General features: G+C 38.8%; 1 protein-coding gene across 1 annotated transcript in view; it reads right to left on the bottom strand.

The window, feature by feature from the left end:
- The window catches only part of LOC119721550, a 37,282-nt gene extending 24,507 nt beyond the window's left edge, over positions 1 to 12,775 (bottom strand). Inside the window, exons 1-8 of the mRNA XM_038191630.1 lie at positions 12,679 to 12,775; positions 8,212 to 8,517; positions 6,422 to 6,526; positions 4,599 to 4,991; positions 3,385 to 3,507; positions 2,709 to 3,077; positions 2,358 to 2,474; positions 1,958 to 2,080 (exon numbers count right to left, since the gene is read on the bottom strand). Coding sequence (XP_038047558.1) covers positions 1,958 to 2,080; positions 2,358 to 2,474; positions 2,709 to 3,077; positions 3,385 to 3,507; positions 4,599 to 4,991; positions 6,422 to 6,526; positions 8,212 to 8,517; positions 12,679 to 12,775 — 1,633 coding nt within the window. The remainder of the gene's footprint in view (positions 1 to 1,957; positions 2,081 to 2,357; positions 2,475 to 2,708; positions 3,078 to 3,384; positions 3,508 to 4,598; positions 4,992 to 6,421; positions 6,527 to 8,211; positions 8,518 to 12,678) is intronic.
- Between the last annotated feature and the right edge of the window lie 14,365 nt (positions 12,776 to 27,140).

Here is a 27,140-nt window from a genome sequence, read left to right as displayed (position 1 = left end):
ACATTCGATGGAGTTAACAGTGTATTAGGCCTTCGGAATCATAGCACCTGCCGTGACGTCTAAAATGCGCTGTCACAAAGTATGAACAGACCTTAACAGCCATGTGCTTGCAAAGGCCTAAGCATCGCCGTTTTTAAACAAAGTTAATCTGATTACGTTTGCACCCCCACGGCTTTTTGAATGTTGTGTTTCTCAGAGAATATTCTCAGTATGATTGAAATGTTAAATTAAAACGGAGAAGAAATTCTAGACTTCATGTCGGTGAACAAATCGACGTCATCGATGCCTAAACGTCAATTCTGGTCACTGGTAAAGCTGACCTTAAAGTCGGGAAGAAATTGTTCGAAAACGTCCCCGAATCTATGTATTTTTTCTCAATTTCTAGGAATCCCCTTAAGTTGTTATTTCACAAGAAGTTGAACACTTATATCATCTATAAGTATATTCCGAATTTCAGCTTAATCTGTTGTTGCAAACGCTTGTGTTACTTCTTGAACTATCTCCTAGGTAAATTTCGACAAGGATTTTTTGCCGACCAAATTAACTCACGTGCATGGTTTTCAGGTTGGCTGATTTTGGGGCAACAACGACGAAGTGCATATTAGCATATTCATTAGTGTGACTCGCGTGCTTCGCGTGGGTCTCGCTATCGACCAATGGAAGTCGGCAAAAAGGGTGATATTTATTAAAGCCAGAGTCCATCATTTGCAGCTATCCTAATTGGCTTAATTATTGTTGGAAAACATATTTGGTTAAAAAAAAATAGAAAGGGGACTAAACTCCCTGTGAAATTATTCTTTCTGGCAAGCTGTAATTCTTAAGAAATCAACGAAAGAAGGCCTTTCCAACGGTGCGTCTCAAGAAGCACCGTTGGAAATTTCCGTTAGTAGGTTGGTTAGTTTATTCGGCAAAGCGCGCGCAAGCGTTGACACGACGCACACGTGCGCGCGGTTGCTATAATTCGTCGGATTCAGACCCAATTAAAAACATGATTCAGCAACTTTTGATTTGAAATGGAGAACCTAGAATGCTGTTTTTCTCGAAATATACAGCTGAAGCCGAACTGAAACTTCATCAGGTCAGTTGTTCAGCACCCTTCTTTAGATTTTGAGCACTTTTATGGCTTCAAACGAACAAAATGCACAAATTACAAATGATGGACTATACCTTTAATTAGTAACTCGTGAAGGAGGCAATACTGCAAGTTTTTACTGCACACCATAATCGATAAGAACCTTATTAATATTCGTGAGGCTTGAAAAGATTGACAGATTTTGCAAACACCAGTGTTAACAACTTTTAAAAATGCATGTAACCAGTCCTTTTTTTCCAATTTCAACAAAAAGTACTGAACATATCAAAACGATTTTTAGCGCATAGTTGGATCATTATAAGGGAAACAAACCCTAAAAGTTCCATGAAGACACAGTCTTCCAAATCGGAGAAATTGATTTTCAAAGATTGCGCCCGCGAACGTAAACATGTCTGTGTGCATGTTGTTTCATTCAAAATAAAGTATTACGTAACCTTTAGAAATCGGCCTTCGCAACCGCATGGCTGTTAAAGAAGACAAGTATACACTAATAGATTATCATTGCCAACTAAGAAAAATTACAAAATCAACAACATTAATATTAAACTTAATCATGTACGTCAAACTTATACATCGTTTTGCTGCAACAAAAAAAGGTTATAAGAATTGATTTTTGTTGGGGGTATAAAGAAAATCAGTTTTAAAACCATTAGGGCCTATAAAGGAACCAATTGTAAAAAAAATTGGCTATTTTGAGAGGGGATTATAAATGTGATACTGTTGTGTAATTAAGATGTAAAAAAAAATGGTTCTGAACGGTTTAAGAACAGAAGCTTCTCCCGTTTTCGTTGCAACAAACACAACAGCATTTCAAATAAATGTTTACCTGGCTTTTTTTCTAATTTTCAAAAGACAAAAACTCACCACAATTCAGTTCATCGTACATATTTTGACAATGTGGCTGCTGGTCACATATATAGCTACTGAACACGCACGTTGAATGTCCATCAGACGTCAAACACCGAAATTGGTGTGAATAACATGTCCCTTTTGCAGAAAGAAGAAAAAGAAAGACAATGAAAGGGCGGCTTCAATAGCGGGATTTTTTTCTATATCGTTTGCCTATATCAGTCCTGCATGAGAAACTATACAGACGCTTGTTGAGTTCGTGATGGACCGCCCAGCGGTTGACTGACGATTTAATCGTGGCATACGTTGCCAAGATTGTTCATCCCTTTACAATATTTCTGATAAATACATTTTATTATTGAGGCTCACGTGAACAAACAAACAACATTAGGTAAAACTCTTTACATGTATTTACCACATCCTATTTCATCTGCTTTGCTGTCACAATCTGGGAATCCATCGCATCTCTTGCTGATCGGGATGCAGACATTATCGGGCACACAGCTGAATTCCGTTTCATTCTTACAAGACGCTAAGAGATTGGCCAAGGCAAAAATTAATTGTTACATTCAGTTTGCCCATGATTACTTTGATCAAGTGTTATGGTTAGCGATAGAAAATTTGTGCCTATAGTTTCAAATGCGCGAAATTGTGCATAATGATTGACTATGAATTGGTTGAGTGGACCAAATTGCAACAGTTTTACACATGTATGAATACGGAAAACAGAACAGACAAGATTGTTGATGGTTGTTCATCTTTGTACCTGGATATTCAGATTCAATCCGCAGGTACAGTCGAGAAGGATATTCGAAAATAATCTTTGAGAACGTGATTCGGACCTCGGAGCTGTGAATCACCATACTCGACTTGTCAAACTTCCAAAAGGCTGCAACTGGCTGCCACGGTGACCCCACGAAGAAATTCAATTGAAACCATTTAAGGAGAGAGTGTGTCGTTGGAACCAGGAAGCGAATCCGGATAACTTGGTCGCTACTGGCTTGCACTGTCCAGGAGCAGCTGGCTCTTGTGGATGTTAGGATAGTTGGATCTCCTCTCAGCTGACCGGCTGGATACTTGATGTCGTATGACGAGTTTCTCGGAAGAATGATTTGGTCATCGTTTTCACAGTAATCTGGCATAACCACAAGCAGTAAAGAAAATTGAACACTGACTGTGGTGGTGTAAGGCACCATTGATGCACATTATCAATGGATAGAGCAAGGAAGTACGATGGCTGCTAGCTTTATTTACTGTTGCTGGTTCTTATCATTGTCGTAGATGTTGTCATTGAAGTCTTTGTCAGTAGGGTCGTCGTTTCCAATCGCCCATGCTACTTCCATTCAATAACTCTCACTTGCAATTCTCTATTGACCAGTTGAGAATGCATAATTGAACACATAAGTGAACAGTGAATTTCAGGCACTTCCCGACATACTCACCACAGTCCCGTTCATCATGTCGCCATGATAAGTCGCAGTCTTGACGCCCATCGCATACAATGGTAGAATCGTAACATATAACCCCACCGGTACCGCACTTGAATTCATCAGGTCGACAGGTAACTTATGACCGTGTAAAAAAAAAGTTGGTGCTACAGTCAAACATTTCTGTTTGTCCAGAATTAATTTCTGAGAAGCGATAAAATATACACAAACGAGAAAGTTCACATCTTTGTTTCCCTTATAATAATGGTAGCCGGTTATGCAGCCTCAGCTATACAGTGTGTCTCTAAAAAAAGTAAACCCAACTTCAACGGCAAATTTTCAGAAAACTATAAAATATTTACACATTATTTTTTATGGTTAGATAGTCCAATAAGTCCTCTGTCCAATGATACCACGTAGGTTATGTAACTCTCATGCATGACTGAGCATGATTCAACTTAGTGAATGGGTGTGAAATCATCACTGTGGCAAGTTAGAATTGCACTTTGATTGGAAGTTCATCAATCAAATGACATAGGAAATGTCTGATTTCTTACGAGCATAGCTTAGGGATGTGTACCCTCGACATGACCGCCATTCCTTTCGATGCAAAGCTCGCAACGCCTCCTCATGTCCCTGACAGCACGCCTGATCATTAGCGAGAAATAACTTGCCACAGTGATGATTTCACACCCATTCACTAAGTTGAATCATGCTCAGTCATGCATGAGAGTTAGATAACCTACGTGGTATCATTGGACAGAGGACTTATTGGACTATCTAACCATGAAAAAATAATGTGTAAATATTTTATAGTTTTCTGAAAATTTGCCGTTGAAGTTGGGTTTACTTTTTTTAGAGACACACTGTACATCTACAGTGATGGTGAATAACTTTAATACTTATTCCTTCAAGAAATATATCTCAGAGCTTGAGCTCGACGCGAGTTGAATTGTAACAAATGGGGTGTTTCCCACTAATGTCTTCACGCGTCAATACCAAAAGCTGGGTCGTGATTATGTGTGTAAAAGCCATCAATGCCAAATGCAACGATTATATTCACCACAATCGAGCGGTCAATTTTGTTTCTTAACATTTACGGTAAAACAAATTTGTCTTGTATCACAAACATTTAGGTGAAACAAACATTGAATCGAGCTTTTGTTTATACGCAGGTGTACATTGAGCATACTGAAAAAAAAAACGGTGTCTTCGAATTCTTAAATTGCCTCTACCTTCTTGGTAGCCGCCAAAATAGTCGATGTTGAATCGATTTTTCTGTAGATTGAAAGAGAATGTTGAATTGGAGCTTTCATTGTAAAGGGCTGCGCTGAGGATGATTAACCCAAAGCCGTTGACGAAAGAGGCCGTTCTTGGAACTACGAAGCTGTCGTAATGTTTAATCAAAACTCCTTCAAATGTCTTGTGAGTAATTCTTGTAAAAAATTGGTCAACAGAGGATTGAAAAGTGACGTTAATGACAATGTCATATAGCACCGGAACAGCCCAGCAACTGGTTCCCTTGGTAACGTCTCCACTCCATTCTGAATACAGTCCAACTTCCTCAGAAATACTGACGGCTTGATTTGAGTCCAAAACTATGTAAGGACATACTTCTTCATCTGCAACGACATAATAAGCCGCAATTTATTATATTATATAGTTCCAGGGCCGTCGCAAGAGGGGGGAGGGGAAGCCTCCCCATTCAAAATTTATGTCGGCAAATCCATAATTGTTGTCGACAAATAATACAAATTTAGGGTTCGATAAAAATTTAGGGCCTTTAGTATTATTTTACTGTTGTCGGCAAATTTTCATATCAGAGGATTGGGTTTTTTTGCTCGTCAAATATTTTGTTGCAAGTTTGCGGTAAATTTTACTTTTCACAACTCCCATATTTTTTCTACCGGCAAATATCAGGACCCTGTTTTTTGGCCGCTTGACGGATGTTTTGTACGTAAACGTGTAGGCAAATTTGTTACGACACCCCCTATTGAAAATGTTCTCGCGACGCCGCTAATTAGTTCAAAAAAATACTTCTTTTTATTCAGTAAGGCCTGTGGGTAGCATGTCAAACCTTCACACTAAGCAAGTTAGCTTGAAGAGAGCGAGAGCGAGACGGCCTTGTGTCCGATTTATCCGCGTGTACAAATGTGACAAACAAGTTCTCCGGCAATACCAATCAAAGAAGAATCGACAAAATTCAGGCCTGTCATTCTCACGTCCTATATCAAAAAGGACTGCTACAAATTGTCTTTCTTGCCTAGAAAGAACAGCCCAATGGAACGAACTATCGGTAGATATTAGGGGCCCACAAAGTTTAACCGTCTTCAGGTCTCAAATCTACGATAGAAATATATGTGACCTGCAAATCATTGGCTTTCCAATGATATCAAATTTATTTATGTAGCTTAATTCTTTCCAAAGATTTGCGGCAGGAACTTCAACAGTGTCCTCCCAAGTTTCGCTAACTTCATTTCGAGAAAAAAAGGCTTTCAAAAATAAGAAACCCATTGCGCCGCCAACGGCAGTGAAAAACGTTTTTCAGATTTTCCCCTTTCTGTGGGTATTTTTTTCCCAACAAAAAATGCATAGTGTGAATCTTGGATACCTTGGCTACTCAAAAAACAATTCAATATCGATCTTGAGATGTTTTTCCAGTATATCCGACTTCAGGCATCAATTACTCAAAACAAGGTTTTGGGGAGGACATTCCTCATTTTGCCTCAGTAGGTCACATATTCTTTCAATCACACAGGGGTTCGTATTTAACTTGCTGCTAAGTAACGCGTGTGTGTCATGTGCAGGATATTACACCAAGCAGTTTGCAAAGTATGTTACAGACACAGATACAGATATGGACTTTCCGTAGAAGGGTAACGTTTTTTGTTTCTGTGACAACTGTCAAATATGTACGTCCTGTCACTCTTTCTCGTTAATTTTTTTTAACAAAGTCCAAAATTCTGTTCATTATTCTGTACATGTTCGTAAGTGTTGTCCTCTGAAGTTTCGGTTCTATTGGTTGATAGTGCACTTTAAAATTTGAACTCACAGTCATAGCAATATCCATCTGTTAAACAGAGGCAAGTTGTATTTTCGCCGATGCAAAACGATCCGTTGTTGAAAGTACAGAGATGGTCGCCATTGCCGCATACCTCTAAGTAAACAAAATGGAGAATAAAACGGTATTTAGAAATATAGTGTCATATAAATGAATGTTTATGGGTTTGCAAAATCACCATTTGTTTTGTAGCAGTGACGTAGCAAGGTCATTTTGATTGGGGGGGGGTGAAAAGGGCACTTGCACATCCATGCTGAAATGTAGACCCTATTTTTCTCCGGACAGTTGGCCTCCTAAAAATTAAAATAGTGTGTGTGTCTGGGTGTGGGCGTGTGCGGGTGATGTGATCTGACAAACCGTGCCATGGAGACATGCACACAATATTCCAAGGTACGTTGATTCGTAATTTCATGACCGCTGATCAGATTAGGCAAATCATTGGCAACAAGGGTAACTACTTACTGGAATATTATATTGTCATTAATTCCCTTCCCGTGGAATGGAAACAACTTTCCAAAGAAACGATTGGTAACATTAATATTGATGTTCGAAATGAGCTAATTAAGATGAATATGAAGCACATCAGGAAGACATTTACTGACACAAAATTCACTATCCCCATAGCAGAGACATTTTGGAAAAACAAATTCCCCACTCATAACTTTGTTTGGGATGTAATATGGAAGAGGCTCAACTATTGCTGTCCAGACAGTAAGTCATTTTCAATCAATTGGAAAATCATTCATAACTGTTACCTCACGCAAGTCTGGCTTTGCAAAAGGAAGAAGAGTGATTCAGAAAATTGCACATTTTGTCATGATAGTATTGATTACATTGAACACTTTTTTTTGGTCGTGTAAAATGGTAAAACCCCTTTGGAACGAAATTGAAAAGATTGTTGCATCTAAGTATGGCAAATCGATCAGTCTGTTTGTGGAAAATATTCTTTTCGGGGTCGGGGAAACATACAATAGTTATCGGTTTCTCAATACTTTAATTAATATAGGTAAACAAACAGTGAGTCGTTTTAAATTTGGCCAGTATTCCAACCTTATCATCCTTTTTGAGCAGGAACTCCAGCTTCGTCATGTCGAGTAAACTGTTTGTTAGAATTTTTTGTTGTGTGTAATTCAGAAGTACCTATAGAGCAGACGATTAATTGTACATGTACATAGATTATTGTTATTTAATTGTTGATTGTATCTTTGAATAAAACAGAAAAAAAAATCGTCGCAAATGGAAGAGTTTTAGAAGAAGGATATTAAGCCCGAATTTCAGCAAAGGAAATTAATTCTTGTTATTTGAGAGCATTTTGAAACTACAATTTCAAACTCGAAAAATTTACTACACGAGAACAAGAAATGTCTTCAAAACGATACAAATTTTAGTATGTGTGTGTGTGTGGGGGGGGGGGGCATTGTACCATGATGGGGGCGCTGTTCAAAACCGACGAGTATGCACACTAACTGGACCATATACGGCGCTGCTCAAGGCGATACGTGCGCGAAATTAAAGAAAAGGCACTCGTAAAGGCGGCTGAAACTAAATGTGCACTTCTTTTTTTCAACACGGCACTTGTTCAGAAAAAGGGCACTTATTGACAAAAGAAGGGCACTCTTTATACAAACAAATGGGGGGGGGAACCTGGTGAAATGCTCACAATTAGTCAGAAGGCTCGATATACTCCATCAAATTTTAACACCGCTGCGACTGTGTTAGTTGATTAGCTCATAGTCCTATCTGGTGCAACGCACGAAAACAGCAATTTGAATTCTACTTACGTTCATTTGAGACGGCTTCAAAGCTGAACCTAGGTCGGCTTCCCGGGTTGTAAGGAGGCACCATTGTTAGTAACTCTCTAGGGGAGAACACCTCAATCTTTTCCCGACACCTAGTGGAGAAAAACTCAAACCCATCAAAGGAGAAGGCACAGACACTGTAGTCGAAAACAATAGCCACAGACCTATGAAGAGTTGCTCTGATGGCCGTCCCTGGCGGAGCAGTCACATTGAGGCAAAGAGTGAGACTTCCATCACTTATGACGACGACCTGATTAGAAGAGTTGAGCTGCACAGCACGACAAAATTCTGGTGATGAAAGCAAAATGACAAAAGAAAACATGTTACCGACTACCTTGATACTGTGACGTCATGCCACCCAAGTATTCATACTGTACATCTAGTAGGGGAGAGTGGGGGAATCCCGAATATCTTTCCTTTTTGGCTTCTCACAACAAGCTAAGAGGGCATTTTCTAAGGTTGATACGCCAAACAAAGTTCAAGTCAAGTCCTCAACATAATCATATTTTTTATTATTTTGTCAATAGTCCTTTAGGTCCTTATGGCTGGCAGAAAGAAAAAAAATTGCGTCGTTCGGAATTACCCGCACCCTGAGGGGGGGGGGGAATTCTTACACTGACATTATTGCAACAGAAACATGCAATATGAATTGAAAGTCGCTGAACATGAACCATTGAGAACAGTCGGAAGTTTGTCCGGAATAGGTACGTTTCCCAGTCATTTTAACACATATCACCCAAGTTCCCTATAACAATACTTTAATTTTGTCCCCGAACATCGTCGAGCTCAATTCTCAATTTCAAGGGCTTCAACAATGCTCGGGGACAAAATTAAAATGTCTTTATTAGGAATTTGTGTGACATAAGTTAAACCAGCTGGGGAAACCTGTAGAATGAAAGACCGTAATGACAAAAGCTATCTACGTCTGAAGGAGGTACGGGTGGCTAGTGCGTCTTTACATATCTTTTTACTAAAGAACGAACTTTACGTACATGCATAGGACATTAATCTCGACTCTTTATCTGTTACTATAAACTATTCTAAGATACGGGCAGTAAAAAGTGGGAAATGTTATTTACCATTTTCAAAAGATTAATGCATGTTGGTGTTAAAGAGCCACCTTTTCACGTTAGCGAATATGAAAATGTTCGTGAAAGTTGACCATGGAAATCATTTAATGTGCACGACTCAGTTTTCTTTGACTCCTAACCGAATTAAAGGTTAAACGGATATAAATGTCTTCTCTTATGGATTCATCTCATTACAAGGGACATCGAAATCACGTGCAAACATTAAACAACTTAAAAGTGTTCGTATTTTAACCCTTCGGTCTCCTCCCTTACAAACCAAGGAATGCACGGGCTGATATCATATAAATGATAATGCGCGCAAACGAATCTAAAAAACAGTATTAGCTGTTTCAGCTCAACGCCAATCTTCAGATGAGACGAATCTCACAACATACGAATGAATTAGAAATCGCCGATGACGCTGCACGTGTGTGTCCTCGATTTACACCATAAACAAACACCAACACACCCCACTTCTCCCACTCGCCGACACGGATTTACGCCACTGTCACGAACGTTTTGTTCTGTCGTGGCTGTGTGTCCAGATTTCCCTGAGAAATGGGCGGTACTTGTACAATAACGGTGGTGGTGCTGACGGTAACTGACAAGACGTGACCGAATTACTTGAAGTTAACAGATCAGCCGCGATCTAGATTCGTATGAATAATGAACGTGGACGGGTTCTCAGGGGGCGAATACTTCCGTCTAATAACGTACAGTCAAGATGAAAGAGCAACCGATCGGTAGTGATCTGCCTGCTAAATTAATGTATTTTGTCCTTCACAGGATAATCACGACGTCAGGAGAAAAAAGCTTCCGTCCGTCGCCTGGTCTGTACTGATCAAGAAACCAAAACCAAACTAACGCAGTCGAAAGTTGTTTGTTTGGGTACATTAGACTAGCAATTGGAGGGGAGTGGTTTTTGTCGACTGTAGTTTCGTAGTGCCTGTTTAATGCCATCACTGGAAAGTATATTTCGTAAGTTTTCAAAATTGAAAACGCCAATTGGAAATCAAACTGAATTAAATTATAATAGTGTTGAATCGATCGAAACCAAGCTATTTTGGAGAAATGGTGTTACTTCAAAAGTCAAAACCTTGATAGAGATGATAGAACGTCCGAAGGATGTTGTGTACAGTTGGGAGCAGATTTCCGCAATGAGAGATTGTTGGTTTGGATCGTTTTCATTATTATTTGCACTCAAGCAATTGAGCAAGCGTTTGGTATATAGGTATTGTTCTTGTTTTCAACTTTTATTAACCTGACCTTGTGTGACAGCAGAAATGTATCCCATTCGGTTGAGAGTCAACTTGAATTTACGTAAAGCAAGGAACATTTTATGTTCCTTACTTTGGGGTTCTATCGCCGCTTGGTGGCACTTTTATGTAGAATGTATTTCCTACATCCTGGCACTTACTATTAATTTTAGTATGCATGAAACGTTTGGTCATGAATAACCTTGTTAAAGGTCAATGGCTACGCCCTTGGTTCTGATATGTGCACCCTTACTTCAATGCATTGCACACTTGGAAATGACAATATTGAATTGGACAACTGGCAGCTCCGATTACCAGTAGTCACGCGATTACAGTTCAATATTGTCATTTCCATCATCGTTCCTTGTCGAAGGCGTCTTTCATATATTTCCTAATTATTGTTTGTGTACGCATTAAGACTAGCCATTCATATAACAAATAGTTCCATTATAACCCTGGCCATTGTTGATTTTTCTGTTAATATGAAAGCACAGCTTGTCATGGTTATCAGACTTAAATTAATTACTTGCTCTCGTTAAACAAATCGGCCTAGAGCCCACTTAAGTGATTTTGCTCCCGGCTTATGTTCGACTAATTAAAACTGACGGGTCCATTATAAATCATGCTCGGAACCGAAGACAACTAATGGTGAGAAAACATCCGATCTTTTTGTCTTTCTCTCCCCATTATTTAGCCCATCTGTCAATGCTCCGATTGAGTACTTCTCTACCAGGCCATTACAAGCAGTCACAATGCTAACGCTTCAATGAGGCATTTAAGTGCGTAGGTGATCAAATTTGCAAGACAAAAGGAAAATAAACAGGATTTATCAAGTCAAAATGCGGCTATACAGCCACATTAAGCGCTACCTTTTGGTGCGACTGAAAAATCGTCGAAATGATTACATTTACAGGAAAATAACCTTGACCTGCTATACAGCGAATAAAAATCTTTTCAGGATCGACCTGTGTTTTAGGTAACGAAATTATTTGCAGTCATTTCTCCCAAAGTAGAGCTAGATGTGTTTTGACTGTGGTTGTTAGGATCACACAGAACTCAAGACCATAAACCCAAGCATTTGTTGCAGAATCAACGTACAACCGAACAAACGAGACAAAATCCAAGCTCAAGATAAGAATGTCGTAGTAACTGGTCACTCAGTATCCGGGGATCACAAAGACATTCCTCTTTTTTTCTCTTTGTTAATGCTGTGTTTCAGTGATAGAGACATTGGAAATACATCAATTGCTGGCTTTTTCTACATTAAAAAAAATTGGTTACAAAGTAAAAATAAAAAATACACAAAAATCAGTGAACGAGATGATGTGTATGTGCGTAATGAACTAATAGACAAACCCTAATAAAACCCTTTTCCGACAATGTAAAGTTTCGCTCAAAAGGAATGAAATTCATATCTTATGAAATACGGGAAAATGGGAACTTGATTGTTTTGTTGATTTTTCCAGTACATCTTAGCGTAAACTGAACGAACGCTGTATCTTTAAACATCCGTCTTAGACATTAGCGTTTCACCAATGGAGAATAAAATGGGCATAATACAGTTTATTTTGTGTATAGAGTGTATCCGTGTACGCATAAGATAAGGGAATATAAACGCGTGCTTGGCTGGTTTTAAACACTCTGTTTAAGACCGGTTGGAGTCTGGATGCTGATAATTACCCGAGCCGAAGGCGTGACGAGTAATTATCAGCATCTAGACTCCAACTGGTCTTAAACATAGTGTCTGATATCGGCCACGCACATATTTATTTCCATTCATAAATGCCTTTTCGGTAGATAAATCAAACGTTTTCGGTCGAAAAGTCAAAATGATTCCAAAATTCTAAATTGCCAACGATTTTGTTTAACAGTTTTACTTCATGCTTTACGTTACCCCTACAGCTATATTATGGTAAGAACGTTCGACCAATAAAACGGTTACTTAAAAGGCACCGAATTTCATAGGAGTCATGTGACGCTGAAAAAGTGATTTCGACCAGCAATGCCGGTCTTTATCAAACGTATAAAACCGGCCACGTGACGGGCTCTCGAACATAGGAATGGGTAAACTGTGTTAGGTATTTATGAAAGCTGGTTTAATCGAAGTTTTGAAACAGACTTACCGTCCGGGAAGTTTTGGGACAACACAGGTGTGTAGCACACTAAATGTAGAGCCACAGCGAGGAGGGGAGGAACCAGCCATGTCCACGCCCTCCCCATCTTTAAGGGCACAACGACTCAAAGACTGCAGTGTCTAAAATTTAAAAAAGGTTTATTTGAAAAGGTAAAATTGGGCCACATATCACATAATACCACGACAATATTGATATAATTGTATTTCCTGATCCCAGTTATAATTTCTATCCAAAAACATACCTTAATAGGCGCAGTTCGTCTCTTTTCAAAATACCTTCACGTTATTGCTTTTGTAACGGGTAACACGTAATGTGTGTAAAGTACTGGTAACAACACTTTGACAGTTTAATTATAAGTCGTTTGCATAATTGTACGTGGTGAGGTAGAATTGATCAAGAGGTTTATAATACATTTTGCCAAGTCTGAAAACCTAACCAAAATTCCGTTTTCAAAGAAAGTAAAGGACGAATACTACATGTATAACGTCTCTGAACCCGCTGCCTCTGAAGAGAAACCATCATTTATCGCATTTCATAAAGTCGTTCTTCTCTGACAGTACACTGCAGAAACTATACGATAGACAAAGAACTTCTTTGCAGTGTTTTCAGTATCAATGAAATGTACTGCACAACCAGTATTCGTCTTGGCTATTTAGAAGTGAAATATGTTTCCTTACCAAATAACGTAAATTGTAGCCTGTGAATGTAGACCTCACCTGCGGCTCGCAGACTGGAAAATGGTGATGAGAAAGCTCGCATCAATAACTAGACGCGCTAAAGGATAGAACACCTTGACTCGGGCTCATTGCTCACATATAACACGAGTCCCCTGATTAGTGTGGGCGTGTTGGCGTATACAACGTCATCTGATCACGTGTCATTGAATTATTCGTGCAAATCCACGGTAAATTGAGGTTCCATTGCACGGTCACGCTTCAGGCGGCTCTGATCGTGCCGAGCAGATGATAAGGATTTATTCAGGCGTTGATATAAAACAATTAATGTTGCACATTAACGAATGTTTCTCATTTGTATAATAGTTCCCAGGGGCTCGATAAAGGGTGTAATCGGGAAAAGTGTGTTTGTTCTTTCTTTTTTAAGGTAAAATTAATTACATGTATCTATTGCGTTTTTTAATCACTCCCTGCATATGTTTTGTCAGAGCTCTGGAAGTGCTGTCTGACTTGTTGAGATCCTGATATATTTTAAAAGAGTGACGACAGTTTACAGACAAGATGACGACATCCGGTGTCGAAATCATTTCCGAAGATCCGAAGATATTTTAAATTTTGTGGCGTCGTCATGTCGTCATCATGGTATCAAATTGCAAGCGATTTAAGGCCAAATTTTATATAATTTATGTGAACCATGAGTTTAAAAATAAAAAACCGGATTTTACTACCGACAAGCAAAATACTTATTGCAGAGTTCCGTGAGGAATGCCAAACACAAAATACATGATGACGTCATCAACCGAAAGGGTGCCCTCAAACAGAACATCAAAGACTGTTTAACTTTAGAGATAAAAAAACCATTGTTCCACATTTTACCAAATTGCCCCTAATGTGTTTTCTTTTAACAACCAAATAGTTTCGCAAGGTTTCAGAATCATGACGTAATCAGACCAGAAGTTATGGTATAGGGAGAATTTGAAGATGATGTTTTCTTCTTTTAAATTCAAATCCATCATTTGATCCCTGTCCAAAAACTATGTTTGTATCACAGACATGGGCGTCACGAGGGAGGCAAGCCCCCCCCCCCCCCCGGACAAGCAAAAAACAAAAAGAGGAGGGGAAAAAAAGGTGGAAAGGGACAAAAAGAGGCGCGAGTCATATTGATGTTAATTTAATTGATTGTTTGGGGGGGGGGGCAAATGTCCCTGCCCAACCTCGAAAAAATTTATAAATCGGGAAAATGCTGGATAATATAAGGTTTTTGTGGGAAAATATGCTTTGCCCCACTGTTAAAAAAAAAATCTGGCGACGCCCATGATCACAGATACGAATATCCGGTACAATGTTCATATTGGGGGTGAAAATGCAAATACTGACTCCAAAAATGACTAATATAATTGATAATATCAAGTTAATTAAAAACTAACAATTGGGCCATGATAAAACCCATGATTTCCTAAATATCTCGCAGAATAGTGAGCTTCATGACTTATAATGCAGGTACTCCAAAAAAAACAAAGCAAAGAGAGCAAACACCATTAACTGCCTGCTTCCTGCCTCAATTTCTTGTCCATTGTCAATTGAGCAGCATTCAAAACAAATTTATTTTATGAACCCATCAATAATTCCAGTTGTATAGTTCAATGAAGCACAATTTAAGCCAACCAAAAATGTCAAAAGCCGCCTATTCTATTTTTGTTTCTTTTTCGTCGCAAAGTACGCGTTACCCTTTGTGTAACACGGTCGACATGCAACAACGGCAGTGGTTTCTCGTCAAGATTGAGAAGGGACACTGGCGTTGCCTTAATAAGTGCGATTTGAAATGCACGCTTGTTTCTGGGAGTATCTATGCCTTTTGTAATTTTTTAAAGTGTGAATTAATGTGTATTTCAGACATGGTGCCAAAGTATTTATTTTCTGTTCTCCACATTTTCGTCTTATAATTTTCCCTTTTGTTAGTACTCTGGTAGAAGGGGGAGGCCCACTTTTATCGACAATTAAATTAAACGAATATTTTCAACATCTGATTGATATCTTTTGCTCAAAAGCTCTTGAACTTTCGAGAGGATTATGTTTACGGGATTGAAAATGATCCCTTCAAGGATCAGGAAAGTGACAATGATTCCTTGACTGTGGAATCCAATCAGAGCTCGTAGATTCGCTTATGCATATCTCGTTAAGACTTGGGAGATAAAAGCAAGATGACGTCATCGCTCAAAAGGACGCCCTCTAGCGGCATATCAAAGACGGTTAATTATTTGGGTTTTTTTTCCATAAAAAAACCCCGTTGTCACAATTTTACCAAATTGCCCCTAGACTTAAGCAACAACAAATTACTTTGCAAGGTTTCAGAATCATGACGTAATCAGACCGGAAGTTATTAATGGGAGAATTTAAATTTTTGTAATTTCAAATCCATCAATAGTCCGTGTTTAATGACTATGTTCATAGCACAAATGATGATGTCCGATAAACTCTTGACCTTGGGGTTTTATCAAACGGCAAGTTAGGGGTTTCTAATAAATTCGATTCATCATAATTTTCATATTTCCAGAAGTCCTTTTCACGGGAATTAATAAAATAATCCAGGGTCTTTTTTGACATTATGTGCAAAATCACATGACCCTTCCTTCCGGTACAAACCAGAAGTGCCATATAATTTAAAAGTGGAAAAAGATTTGAACTTGCTGTCAGTTTCTGGCTAGGTTGTACTTTACAAACAAAGTTACGGGTGACGTGATACGACGTTAGAGCGCCCTCTAGCAGCAAGTTGAAAATGTTTAAAATGAATTCTCAGTTGATTATTGTGGCAAACTTTATGACAAATTATTTGATGTGAGCCCAACCATTCTGCGTTTGTTAATCAACAAACACGAAACCCTAGTATTACCCTTGTTGTTTGCACTTGTATCTCTAACCCAGAAACCCTAGACAGAAAACCGATCCGCAATCAATCAAGTTACACGAAAAAGGGAATGGTGTTCACGGCTGAATGCTTGCAAGACTTCTCGGGGATTTTTTTTTTAGCGCACAAGGCACCTTATATTGTTCGGTCGCATAAAGCCACTGATTCTCCGTAAGAATTTGACGTTGACTCGAAGATACCCTCAATAATAGTGGTCTTGTGAATAAAATGATTTTTTTTGGCATTTGTACCGAAAGAGAATATATCAGCAGTTTAATCCGGCTGTGGCAAGGATGAACAGTAAGGTAAAGCAGAAACGTAAGGTAATTCAGGTTTGTGTTATCTTCTCGTGTTTTGGCCCAGAAGGTCGCCGTTCGAACTTTTTTCGCGCCCCGCCCAGCCTCCCAAAAGGCTGCTTTGTTCGGACTCTGGTTTCTACGCTCGAATATGTCCACCCCATATCTAAGACAATAGGCTCTGGAGCCCGAACAAAGCAGTGGTGCAAATAGTAACCTATTCACCCATTCCTCACCCAAACCTCGCCCAAGCCTCATCTAGCAATGTGGCTGGGTTGCTTGCAGAGCTTTTTCAAGACTACCGCCAATATATAACAAATGCTCTTGACCGTACATAGAATAATTATTAACCGGCGCAGCGGGCCTTAAAATGAGGTCGATACCGATTGTCACAATACCCCGGGATCACAAGTCTTTGTTAAAGGAAAATGTACCATATTGACTACATGAATTTTTGCCGAGATCAGTTGGATCTCTATTTGCAGAATGCTAGTTGAACGCAAGACGATTTGCATCCATGATGATTATCTAGATAAATACATGCCCTGAATTTCTGTTGTTCACAATTCATTCATTATAGCGTAGTACTGTTGCGATAACCTTCTTGACTTACCATCTCATTGTCCCTGAGAAGCATGCAGTATAAGGAGTACAAATAGTCGTGACTCTCACTACATGCATGTAATTGTATTTTTAATGATCGACTCGATCTTTTTGGACTGCGAATCATGATAGTCTGCATCTAAGGGTGGGTGACTGGCTGTTCAAGACTAGATGAGAACCCAAGATTGTTGTGGAAATACTAAAAGGAATTTCCGTACCTTACTGTGAGGGCAATAATTTGATCAAAATTAATACTACTTAAAACGGCTACAAAATCCACTACCAGCTGCCAAACTGCGACGGGTACGTGTCACTTTGCTCTCATAATAATATTTGCGGATAGAAACACATATTATTACAAAGCCTTGAGAACGTACGCCTTTTCCCACAGTTGTTCACTCAACTTCAAAATAACATGGTCGTTCGATAAAACTGACTCGCAGTGCTAGCAAACAAAGACCAATAAGCTACAGGATTGGCATGCCATGCTAAATCATATTGCCTATCTGTGTTTATCGTGTCTATATAAGGCGTGGTGATGATACAGTGGGCTGCCGAAAAATACAGGCACAATTGTGCTTCATTGGATCGCTATACGATTGTAAGTTTAGAATGCTTACTTCTGCTTTTATGAGGGAAATTGTTGTTAGATACCTATGTTCCAATGATGAATTTCCTCAACCTGTGCATGGTATCCATGTACATTTTGTCGACAAATCTCAGCCCTTATGTGCCTATCGGGCCATATGCCTAATCCGAGGTGTGCCAAACCTCGTTCTACCGCAGCCAATACATAAATTGCCCAACTCTGACGTTTTCCTAATTAATTATGCAAGTACTCCTATAAAAATAGGTATACATTCACAAAGGCTTTAAATCGCTAAAATAAGGGCTGACAACCATGTTTGTTCCATAACTCTAATAAAACCCCACACATATTCTAGGCCTTGTCATCTGAACAAACACGGTACACCCATACGCCAGACGCCTTTAACGATCATGTAACTTAATTTGGACCCACCTATATTTCTCATTCGTAGATCACCATCTCAAAATCGTTGTCGAAATATCACTACACTGTATATCTAAAAGTACCATATCCCAATTAATTGCTCTGAGGCTGAACATTATGTGTAGATTATTGATTGACTCGGGTGACTTCGTCCCCTAATTTAATTTACCAATGACATGGATCTTTTAACGACTGCCAAAGAAGCTGGGTTTCTCCTACCTTACTTTCCTTTCGACTAGAAGGAAAAAACTGAAAATACTTCTGTGTCCACACTGACAGTAAGACGAGCATGTGCGAGCCTCTCCACAAAATGTAAAATCTTGAAACTCATGCACTTCGGCTCGGTTGGGCAGTGATTTAGCACGGCCCATATAGGCTAGCATACAAAGGCAGGAGCTAATATCGAAGCACGTGTATTCGTGACCAACCGGATAAAACTTCTGATATATTCTCTTTTGCCCTTAATCTCGCTAGCGGTGCAAATACTTCATGTATAACGTCTCTGAACCCGCTGCCTCTGAAGAGAAACCATCATTTATCGCATTTCGTAAAGTCGTTCTTCTCCGACAAAACACTGCAGAAACTATACGATGGACGGAGGACCTGTTTGCAGTTTCTGCAGTATCAGTAAAATGTTCTGCAACCAGTGTTCGTATTTAGAAGTGAAATATATTTTCTTACCAAATGACGTAGGAGTAAATTGCCGTCTGTGAATGTAGACCTCACCTGCGGCTAGCAGACTGGACCATGGTAATGAGAAAGCTGGCTTCGATAATAAGAAGCGCTAAATGATAGAACTCCTTGACTCGGGCTTATTGCTCATATAACACGGGTCCCCTGATCAGTGTGGGCGTGTTGGCGTATACGACGTCATCTGATCACGTATCATTGAATTATTCGTCTCCACCCACGGCGCAACCTAACTGCGAAAATAGAATTGCCATTCCACTGTGAATTGAAGTTCCATTGCACAGTCGCACAAAATTTTAAATGGGGAGCGCCGGGGGGGGGGGGGCACGGAACATTTCTGGGGGAGGGGGTTATCCCCAACCCACCCACCCCCACCCCCAGTTAGGCCACTGATAGTCTGTGATACCTTCTTTTTTCAAGAAATGAAGAACAGAAGTGAAGAAGGCCTTGAAAATGAAATATTACTATACACATTATGTCAACATGTTTATTCCATACATTTTTAATATCCTTCATTTATCACCATACTGAGTGCAAACGGTGGCCATATTTTACAGGATAGGCCTAACCGGTTCACTCGACATAATTATATTTTTTATCATATCTGCCTGGGAGTTGCGCAAAAGGAACGTTTTCCATTTTGAATTTTGTTGTCAGTCTCTCTTTTTGGAAAAGCCGAATAAATTGGCAAATTGGACATGATGCAAACAGCCATGCGAGTAATCGGTTCGAAGTAGAGGTTACTGATGAGGCTACCGTGTATACAACCATGCATGCATTGCTCATCCGATACCAATTCGCAAGGGTTTCTACCGGCTTCTCCATACAGAGTGATTCAAAAGAAAGTGACTAAATTTAAAAATATTTAACAAATATTTGACTCGCTCCATTTCATAATAAAAAAAACATAGAGATAAAGTACATCTTAATGACTTGTAACTGTGAACATTTCACCTAATTTGCATACTCTATTCCCACGTTATTGTCCATTTCAATAAAAATATCACAAAATTAAAGATCCAAGAATTTACAATTCTACTAACTGATTAATACCCATTGAGTACAATGAAACATGGAAATTTTTCCTCATCGATGAGTGAACGAGAACTTGCAATGGAAACTATTTTATTATATCGCCACTAATATTTCTGAAAAAAAGAGTTGACTTGTTCCTCATATTCAAACCCAAAAATCTGACAGTAAAATAATGGTCTTGATTTCAATTATTAAAATCTCATTTCAATGCATGTGTGTTATGTGTAATTCTAACTAAGCTCTATTGCTTCCAATGGCACTTCATGGACAGCTATAAAAATGATTTCTTTTAGTAAAACCTGCATAACTTATGATGGCATGGTTCATTTTGAGTAATTTCTTTTGTTTTCAGATGAGTGGAAGAACATGCTCTTTTAAGACATACTTCATTGTATCAAATTTGATTGCGTTTTGAATCACCCTGTAGTTGATAATTGCCGTATACGCAAAACAATAATAGCCTTTTCATTCATAGCAATTTAATATATAATGATATCATTATTTACTCTTCTTTGTACCGCTGGAGCGTAGAAATGGAAGAAACGAGCTGCTGAGGTCGTGGATATTTTATGAACATCAACAAAAGAGACGTAGACACAACAATTAATCGCCTCTGCGCGCCGCATTTTGATAAGGGTAAACTTTAAACTCAGTGTCGGAATTAGTTTCTAGCAATTTTATTCAATGATTTAAATGCGTCAAGTCAATTTGTGAATTTTCACCTAAATTTACACCATTCGAAATGCAACGCAAACGCATTAACATTCAGTTACACACGTAACGAGGCAATTCATATGTTACGATCCACATTTCTTTGTTTTTGTTTACTCTCCTAAACCACAGATGGCCCCGGGTTGATGCCCCATAAGTTAAACCCCAGGAAATAAACCAAATCATTTGTTGGTCCCATTATTAAATTAAATATAGTTTCCTTCCCGATCAGAGAAACCGAAAAAAAATAACACGTTAAAATAGTGTGATTTTTTTACTTAGTACACTAACAGTCTGTGATACCTTCCTTTGTCAAGAAATGAAGACCAGAAATGTAGAAGGCTTTAAAAACAACAAAAACATTGTCAACATTTTCTTTTATATCCGTCATTAACATGACGAACAGCAAATATCAAGATGGTCTTTCACAGCATAACTGGCTTACTCTACAAGATGATACTTTATCACATCTGCCTGGCAGTTGCGAAAAAGGACACTCTTTACAAATATTGGGGGAGGGGGGGGGGTAAGCGCTGGTGAAAAAGGGCATTTGAAAGGCAGTCTTTACAAAATATTGGACGGGGGCGTAGGAACCCGTTACCTTAGCTAAAAACATTAATCAATAATTATCCAATTTAAGATATACACGTATATGTACAGTGTTGATGAAAATAAAGGTAATCTAAAATCATGGGTTGACATGTATGTACCATTGCATCTCTTCAGTCATGGATGACCGAGCACCAATGATTTACAAACAAAGGCCGACAAAACCCTGTTTCCAAGTTTGCTGGATATTAAGCTGTCATGTCAATGCGCTGTCGCTGTGGACCGTGTGTTAAAAGGGGGCATGTTAGAGATGTTGTTGCTTAATATGGCAAATGATAATGTTGTCCATGACAATTGTTTATCATCACAAGGCCAAACGCCTACCTTTCCAAGTCATGCTTGATTCAGCGGTGAATTGAGCTGTCCAAAATGTGCGCAGTCGCAGTGGATGATGTGATAAATGGGGGAAGGAGAAATTTGCTAAATCACGTTTTGAATAGTTTGAATTGCAGCTTTATGCGATGTCGCGCACTGATCCGACGAAAAGACCTGAGACGTAATGACGTAATGGCTTTGCTTACATATGCGCTTTGCTATGGGAGCGAAGTCGGGACGCCAGATGAAGTGGGTCCGTCTACTACATAGGAATAATTTAAATTTTCCTACAGTGCTTCTTAAGACGCACCGTTGGAAATGCCTTCTTTCGTTGATTTCTTCGAAATGAGAGCTTGCCGGAAAGAATAATTTCACAGGGAGTTTAATTCATTTACTATCTTTCAACCAGTACGTTTTTCAACAATAATTAAGCCAGTTACTTTTTTGGATGGCTGCAAATGATGGACTCCAGCTTTAAAATTAATGCTGCTCGGCTTTTAAGTAGCGCGCTAGTACGGCCGTGACCTCCTAACCTTTAACTCTGCAACTACTGAGTTCAGTTTATTGGCAATGCTTTTAAGAATTATTTTACAGGTGGCATACACGCAATGGCATAAACTCTAACAACTATAGACACCAATGTTGACACATTACTATTATGCTGGGTCACAAAATGATGATAGAAAAGTGTGCGAAGTTCAAATAAGGTAATATTCTCGTCTTCAGAAAGCTGTACAAGTTTTTTTTTCAATTCATGAAATGACAGAAACAATCCCATTGAAAAACACCCATTGAAACACACCATCGACGGCAAGAATGACATGTCACCAATTCAGAGATTCTTTCGAGAGTTCTCACCCTCGAGATTCAACCAAGAAAGGCTCTTCAAATGTTAGTAGAAAAGTGCGTGTGTTTTTCACTGGATTTGCTTTGAAACAGTCTCTCAAATCTAGTTGTTGGGTTCAATCCAAGTTTAAACATTTTACCAATTATTCAACTTTAAAAGATAATGGTTATATTCATACATTCTACAAAACAGATTTACAGGGTACAAAAAAAACCCTATCATACAAATGTATTTAATATGTAGATAGTACTCTCAGATTTACAAGAATAATACACCGTACTTCAAAACGTTTCACATTGTGCTTAAACTTTCTTGCATTTTGAGATTTGACCATTTACTTTATTTCTGTTTTCTTGATTGCATCATTTAAATTCAGATATTTTACTTAATTTAAAGTAAAATGTCAACACAACACAATAAATGTCATAAGAATATGGTATTTTGGTTCCCCGCGTGTGACAGTGCGACAGCTCAGTCGAGAGAGGGTAGGATTTGGCACGGCGAGGTTGCGGGTTCAAAACTCGGTTTTGCACCCGAATATTTTTCCTTTTTAACCTGAGGGTTAAGTGGATTTTTTTTAAAAAGGGAAATAAAGTCCGAATTTCATAACGTTAAAATTCACTTTTTTCTAATTTTATATTTTCTTCTCATGTTTTTCAAGTCCAAAACGCCATAGCGTACACCCATATGTGGATGTCGTTTTGGAGAAAAAAATCGCGGCCCGGTCCCACGCGTAGGACAGGTTGAAGCGCAATCCTCCATTCCTGTGAAGCCTAGGTTCCCCCACTCGCTCCCAGATTGCTTCTTTTACAACTCGTTCAAACCACTTGTCCTCTCCGTCCAAAATTACCACTTCTTTGATGTTGAAGGAATGGTTGATTTTACGTGTCATCACTACCGGGTCTTGTGTGTTGGTTCATGCCATCCCCAGGTTTGGAAGTCAATGAATCCAGATACCAGCGCTCTATACCGACTATACTTCGGTCGGTCATAGTACTGACGTACACAAAGAGTCTGGCCCTGATGTGGCTGTCATAGCTCAGGTGTCGTCGTCCTATCCCTCTAGAACCCGGGAATATCTTACTCTTGGATACATACACTGAGCAATTGCCTGGGTTAGTTTTTCCCAAACCCTTGCAAGAGTGCAAACTGCAACTACCAAAAATTGGGTTGTGCCTATACCGAATTGTTTGGGTTAGAATTTCTGTTAAATTTAACCACAACCTGGGTTAATACAAGACAAAATTTATTTATAACTACATTTTGGTCTATCTTGTATCAACCCAAGTTTTGGTGAAATTTAGCAGAAATTCTAAACCAAACAATTACTGAGTGTTAGCTCACATGTTGGTTCTCGTCATTCGGAATCCCGTTCTCGTCTCCGTCCATTCAACACGCGAATGGGGTTTCGAATACGCCCCAAGGTTCTCGGACTTTTCCCCTGAAACTAAGATTATCCCAACGACAATTGGAAAAGAAAAAAAATAGTCGATGAAAAAATGGCTGTAGGTGGACTTGAACCAGAGATCTTTCAGTTTTATGCATAGTTTATCTCAATATCCACAAGGCTACTGTGGAAGCCTGCAACATTATAAGGTGCTTTTGTTAAGTCTGTGGCAGCTTGCAACAGCCGTTCGTTAATGTAACCAGATGACTTAATAATAACAATGGTGTGACGTCATTTTTTTTCTTCATGAAATACATAATTTCCCATCGAAAGTACTAAACATGAACCGCTTCACCCGCCTACCCGTGGTGACGTCAAAAGAGAAGACCTGAGATTCTGTCGTTGTCAGGTGTTAAAGTCATGTGTCGTCGTCGTCCCGTGCACTTCGCCTTTCAAGAAAGAAACAGTTAACGTCGGTTGTGAAAATCATTAATTTATGTTTTTACTTTAATAACTGTATTTGTTTTAAATATTTAATTAATTGTTTTATAGTATTTCTTTTTTTTTAATACATGGCCCTCACGGAAAGCAGGTTTTTTTTATACTGAAGAGAGGCCACCCTGTTTAAATAAGACTGCAAATAAATAAATCCGGGGGTCGAACCTCCGACTCCCAGGTTTGCCACTGTGCAGTCTACCGACTGGGTCATCGGTTGCCTCACTTATTCAGATGTGATTTCTATGGCTGTGTTAGATTAGCTTACACGTGTAAACACGGGGTTTACACTCGAAAAAACCACGAAATAAGGCTAATGGAACACTGCAGTGTATTCACCTGGCATTCTGGGACATTCAAGGTCAAACGCTGTTACCGGCCGTAATTTTAAGATGTTAACATACCTGGCATACTGTCGTGTGCTCTCCAGGTAAAAAGGAATTAGTTTTATCATTTCATCCGGATCAATAATAATTGCCGGTATCGGAAGATAGGCTCTGAATTATCCAAACAAACATCTTTTCTATTATTGAACACCGTTAATATGTTGGAATATTTGTGTCATAAATCACTCCATTGTTCTCAATTCGTATTCAAGTTCCCGCCACCTTCAATCTAGCTAGCCAGGAAATCGTCCACGTCATTACTCTCTGGTAGCTACCAGAGACACGTTCGCGAGGGGCAGTGGGGGTTGACACCGCAGCACACACGATGATCACGTGATGGCTAATCGAACGCTTTCGTGACAGTTTTTATTACACGTGTAAGCTAATCGAACGCACCTGTAAACCACGTCGGTCGGCGTAATTTTTATTCCAAAGACGAATGGGGCCAATTCATGAATAATTCAGTAGTTTCGATCGGGCCAGTATGTTTATGCATGAGAACAGAACAATAATATCAAGATTATTGTTGATATTATTCTAACATGTCAAGAAAATGGAAGTCGGAGAGGACAACTGAGGGTTCGAGCCCTTTACTTCAAGTTTGGCACTCAGTAGTCTACCGACTGGGCCATGGTCATTCGCTTGTTCAGGTGTGACGTCTACATATCTAAAAACCTGTCGGTCGGCGATGATCGTGACGTCAAATGAGAGGACGGCCCCTATGGGAGTTCGTAGATCACATTTCGTCGTTTATTATAGATTGATGGTGCTTAGTTTTACCGTTTGTATTACACAGAAGAAAAAGGACTTTCTGTGTTCGGAAAAATAATGATAATAACACATTCTTCATACGTAATTTGCGTTTATGAACTGTCAATAATAAAAAGTACATGTAAGATTGAAAGATAAAGATCTGCTAAAAACATGAACAAATATTTAGCCATTTAAGATATACATGTTTATATAATAACACTCAATTTGTTTTAGTGTTTTTATACAATTCAGTAAACAGATATTTTCATGGTCTCATGCTCCACTGGTCTGCCCCACCTAGTTCCTCCAATCAGAGTATTTGAGAGAGAAACTCGGCACTCTGCCTGTTCTCATCCATACTGTAGCAGTGCACAGATGTATTAAAAAGAACAAAAGGATATTTCAATAGCTTTTTCTCACGTGCTGCATCTCTTTGGAATTCCCTGCCTGGTGCTTGTTTCCCTCCATCCTATGATCTGTCCTGTTCCAAGAGGAATGTTAATTCCTACCTTCTGTTTACTTCTCGAGTACCTACTCTTCTTTTAATTTCTTTTATAACCCTGTACATTATACGTAAAGGCATAGTAACACTCTAATTCATTTTATTCAGTATTATACATTTCACAAAGCAGATATTTTCAAGGTCACTACTCCACTGTTCTGTACAAACTCGGCACTCTGCCTGTTCTTATCCATACTGTAGCAGTACACAGATGTACTAAAAAGAACAAAAGGATATTCCAATAGCTTTTTACCACGTGCTGCATCTCAATGGAATTCCTTGATTAAAGCATGTTTTTCTCCACCTACCATCCGTCCTGTTTCAAGAGGAATATTAATTCCCACCTTCAGTTAACTGAGCTGAGTAACTACATGTACTCTTCTTTTAATTTATATTGTAGCTTGTACCTGGAGTGGCTTTTAGCCTTGTTCAGGGCGAATATGCATACAAAATGATACCTCGCAATCTAAATCTTTGCACTTTTTTTTAGCGGAGGCCACCGAAACAGAGTAATAGTCTTTTCAAGAATAATATATTGGATCTTGTCATTGGAATAAGCTCTGCAACTACTGAGTTAAGATGCTTTAAATGCTTTAAAGAATTACTTAACAGTTGGCATACATGCAATTGCATAAACACTAACAAATATAAACACCAATTTTTAATACATTACTATTATAGTAGGACACAAAATGATGATAGAAAAGTGTGCGAAATACAAATAAGGTAATATTCTAATCTTCAGAAAGCTGTATAAATATTTAAATTCACAAAATGACAGGAAAAAAACCATTAAAACACATCATCTCCGGCAAGAATGATTGTCACCATTCAGATTTTTTCCACAGTTTTGACTCTCGAGTAAAGGTTCTTAAAATTTCAGTAGAAAACTGCGTGTGTTTTTCACGGGGTTTGCTTTGAAACAGTCTCTCGAATCTAGTTGTTGGGTTCAATCCCAGTTTTAACATTTTACTAATAATTCAATTTTAAAAGATACTGGCTGTATACATAAATTCCACAAAACAGATTAAGAGGGTACACAAAATTGAAAACATGCCATCATAGAAATATATGCAGAGATAACTCTCAAATTTACATGTACAATACACTGTGCTTCAAAACGTATTTTCATCGTGCTTGAATTTCCTTGCATCTCGCAGTTGAAGCATTGTTTTTTTTAAATGACTTGATTTCTCTTTTCTTGATTGCATCATTTAAATTAAGATATTT

Source organism: Patiria miniata, unplaced genomic scaffold (assembly GCF_015706575.1).
Source record: "Patiria miniata isolate m_02_andy unplaced genomic scaffold, ASM1570657v1 HiC_scaffold_13, whole genome shotgun sequence".
Lineage (NCBI taxonomy): Eukaryota > Metazoa > Echinodermata > Asteroidea > Valvatida > Asterinidae > Patiria > Patiria miniata.
The sequence above is the reverse complement of the archived record's forward strand: the minus strand, read 5'-3'. Positions and strand labels throughout refer to the sequence as shown.